The sequence below is a fragment of the Triticum aestivum genome, chromosome 6B, assembly GCF_018294505.1.
Source record: "Triticum aestivum cultivar Chinese Spring chromosome 6B, IWGSC CS RefSeq v2.1, whole genome shotgun sequence".
NCBI classification, from domain to species: domain Eukaryota; kingdom Viridiplantae; phylum Streptophyta; class Magnoliopsida; order Poales; family Poaceae; genus Triticum; species Triticum aestivum.
Genome location: NC_057810.1, coordinates 59,021,913 through 59,024,997, shown reverse-complemented (window position 1 = coordinate 59,024,997; position 3,085 = coordinate 59,021,913). Strand labels below are relative to the sequence as shown.

Below are 3,085 nucleotides of genomic sequence, written 5' to 3'. Positions count from 1 at the left end.
TCATCTGATATGGCTTTCTTCCTCTCACGCCGTGGTCTACCCATGGGCGGAGGTGGTGGTGGAACATCATCATTTTCATTATTTTCTCGGAGATCCTCATTTGTGTTTGGATTCTCATTATTAGTTTCTGGATCACCATTCGACTGAGAGACTGAACCGTGAGATTCAGGATCATCAGATGTCACATTTCTTCGTATTGGAAAAACAATCTCTTGGATAGTCGGGGATGGTACACAAACCCGCTTCTCCTCAAGATCGATCTCCCTTAAATTTGTGACCTCATTATCCTCAAAAAATACCGCTTGTCTAGTCTCCACAAACTTGGTGGTGTGACTTGGACAATAAAAACGATATCCCTTTCCCCTATGAGGGTATCCAACGAAGAAACAACTAACTGTTTTTGGATCCAATTTCTTAAGTTGTGGATTGAAAACTTTAGCTTCAGCAGGGCAACCCCACACCCGTAAGTAATTCAAGCTCGGTTTCTTTCCCGCCCACATCTCGTAAGGTGTGTTAGGTGCTGACTTAGTTGGAGCAAGATTTAGTATGTGTGCAGCTGTCTTTAATGCCTCTATCCAAAGGCTTACTGGTAAACTCGAGTGACTAAGCATGCTTCGCACCATATCCATAAGGGTGCGGTTGCGGCGCTCGGCCACACCATTTTGTTATGGTTCACCAGGCATTGAGTACTGAGCAATGATTCCATTTTCAGATAAGAACTTGGCAAAAGGTCCAGGAATCTGCCCATAAGGAGCATGCCTACCATAATACTCTCCCCCGCGATCAGACCGTACAACTTTGATTTTTGCGTTCAGTTGATTTTCAACCTCCGCTTTATAGACTTTGAATTTCTCCAAAGCTTCCGATCGGTCACGTATGGGATAAATATACCCATAGCGGGAAAAGTCATCTGTGAATGTAATGAACGAATCAAAACCATCTACAGACTTAACATTAAGGGGTCCACATATGTCGGTGTGAATTAATTCTAAAACCCTTGTGGCTCTAACTGCTCCTTTCTTAATTGTTTTTGCAAATTTTCCTTTAATGCAGTCGACACATTTGTCTGCATCTGAGAAGTCTAATGGGAGGAGTATTTCATTTTTAACTAAGCGTTCCATTCTCCCCCTCGAAATGTGGCCCAAACGACAATGCCACAATTTCGAAGAATTACTTACTCCTTTCCATTTCTTCTCAACATTAATTTCATCACTCACATGCATAACTGAATCATTATGAAGAGATAACATGTATAGTTGGCCTCGTCTAACACCGATGCCTACATTCTTATTACATTTGATCAAAGCAAATTGTTTCTTGCCAAAATGACACTCATACATATCATCATCTAAACGAGAAACTGAAATCAAATTCCTACTTAAGGTAGGCACATAAATAACATTATTCAATCTAAGAGTGTGGCCAGTGTGTAGCTCCAACGTGAGAGATCCCACAGCTTCAACATCGGCCTCAACTCCGTTCGCAACCTTAAGCTTTCTTGTTCCTCCTCTTATGGTTTGGATCGTATCGAATCCCTGCATAGAGTTAGCAACGTGAGTGGTTGCCCCTGAATCAATCCACCATGACTTTATTGAAAAATCAACATAAAGTGATTCATCTACAAAAGTAATTTCATCAATACCTCTTTTGTTCATCCATTTTAGAAAGCCTGGGCAGTCCCTTTGATAGTGTCCCTCTTCTTTGCAGAAGTTACAAGCATTTTCTCCAGCAGTGGAGCTGCTAGGAGCAGAAGAACCACCGGCTTCTTTACCCTTGAATGCCTTAGGGTTGAATGGCTTAGTGCCTTCTTTCTTGACTTGCCTTTTCTGAGGCTTAGGGAAACCTTGTCCGTCATGCTTTCTCTTGTTAGAGCCAACATGAAAGACATGGTCTTTCTTCTGCCTCATGATCCTTTCTTCCTCCTGGACGATCCTTGCGGTCATCTCAGAGAGTGGCCATTTTTCCTTTAGAGAGTTATAGTTGACCTTAAATTGTTCAAACTCTTCAGGAAGAGACTCAAGAATAATTATGACAAGAAGGGCTTCACTTAAAGAACACTCCAAAGCCTTAAGCTTGGTGAAAGCATTTACCACCCTCAATATGTGCTGCCTAACATTTCCGTCAATAGTGTATTTCTGAAGAAGTTTAGCAAAAAGCTCATGAGCATACACTTTGTCGGAGCCTTTAAATTGCTCCTCCATTTCAGTGAGGAAATCTTTAGCAGTATCTTTCTTAGGGAGTGCTTCAGAAATGTCCGGCGATATTGTCGCTTTCATGATGAGAAGCGCAATATGGTTGGACTTATTCCACTTTTCCATCTTAACATCATACTCCTTCTTGAGTTCTGCATACCCTGTGACACCTGCCACAGGTGCCACAGGTTTTTCTTCCCTCAAGGCATAGTCAAATTCATTACAACCGAAACATAATTCGACTTGGGACTTCCAACGAGGGAAGTTACTCCCCGTAAGTGGTTCGATCGTGTCGGACCGGAATGGAGCGGAAGCTGAAATCATCATAAAAGTTCATAAGTAAACTTGCATGATTATAAATTTACGTTGGTAAATAAACAAACATGCCAAGTATTTAATTTCAACTCCATGTCAAAACACCGTTGGGCAGAAAAAAACATGAAATTAAAATATCATAGGGGATGACTCATAATAATAAAACAACGTTGGTCCGAATTAAAATTAGAGTCATTTCATTCTCAATTTAAACATCAACATAAAAAAAATATTATCATTATTTGATGTCTAAAAAAGGTTCATCATCCAAAAACACATAATAAATCCTGAATAAAATATCTCGTTGGTTCAATTTTACCCAGAATAATAATGTGTTCATTATATTTTTATGCATTTTCTGTTTTAAACGGTGCAAAAACATAATAACTATTAACTTTAACGCACCGGAAAAACAGAAAATGGCGACACAGATTTTGGCCCAAGAACCCCACGGCTGTCCGAAATGCAGCTCAGTCCAGTAGCGTTTTTTTTTGCTGGACCGAAACAACCTGGGCTGAAGCCCGCGGCCGGATATGGCCCGTTAAACCCCCGACGGCCCGGCTGGGAGCCGCACGTCG

At 41.1% G+C, this 3,085-nt stretch overlaps 1 protein-coding gene across 1 annotated transcript; it reads right to left on the bottom strand.

The window, feature by feature from the left end:
• Positions 1-1,337: 1,337 nt before the first annotated feature.
• LOC123133470 (uncharacterized) lies at positions 1,338-2,435 on the bottom strand. The gene is made up of 2 exons (XM_044552953.1): positions 1,643-2,435; positions 1,338-1,535 (listed from the first exon to the last, which is right to left on the bottom strand). The coding sequence occupies exons 1-2, from the start codon at positions 2,316-2,318 to the stop codon at positions 1,489-1,491; spliced, it is 723 nt and encodes a 240-aa protein (XP_044408888.1). The 5' UTR covers positions 2,319-2,435; the 3' UTR covers positions 1,338-1,488.
• Between the last annotated feature and the right edge of the window lie 650 nt (positions 2,436-3,085).

Excerpts from the sequence above, each read along its gene's own strand:
- LOC123133470 (XM_044552953.1), bottom strand. The coding sequence starts at position 2,318 with ATGGAAAAGTGGAATAAGTCCAACCATATTGCGCTTCTCATCATGAAA. Across the intron at positions 1,536-1,642 it reads AAAATGGATGAACAAAAGAG|GGATTCGATACGATCCAAAC; the intron begins GTATTGATGAAA and ends AACTCTATGCAG.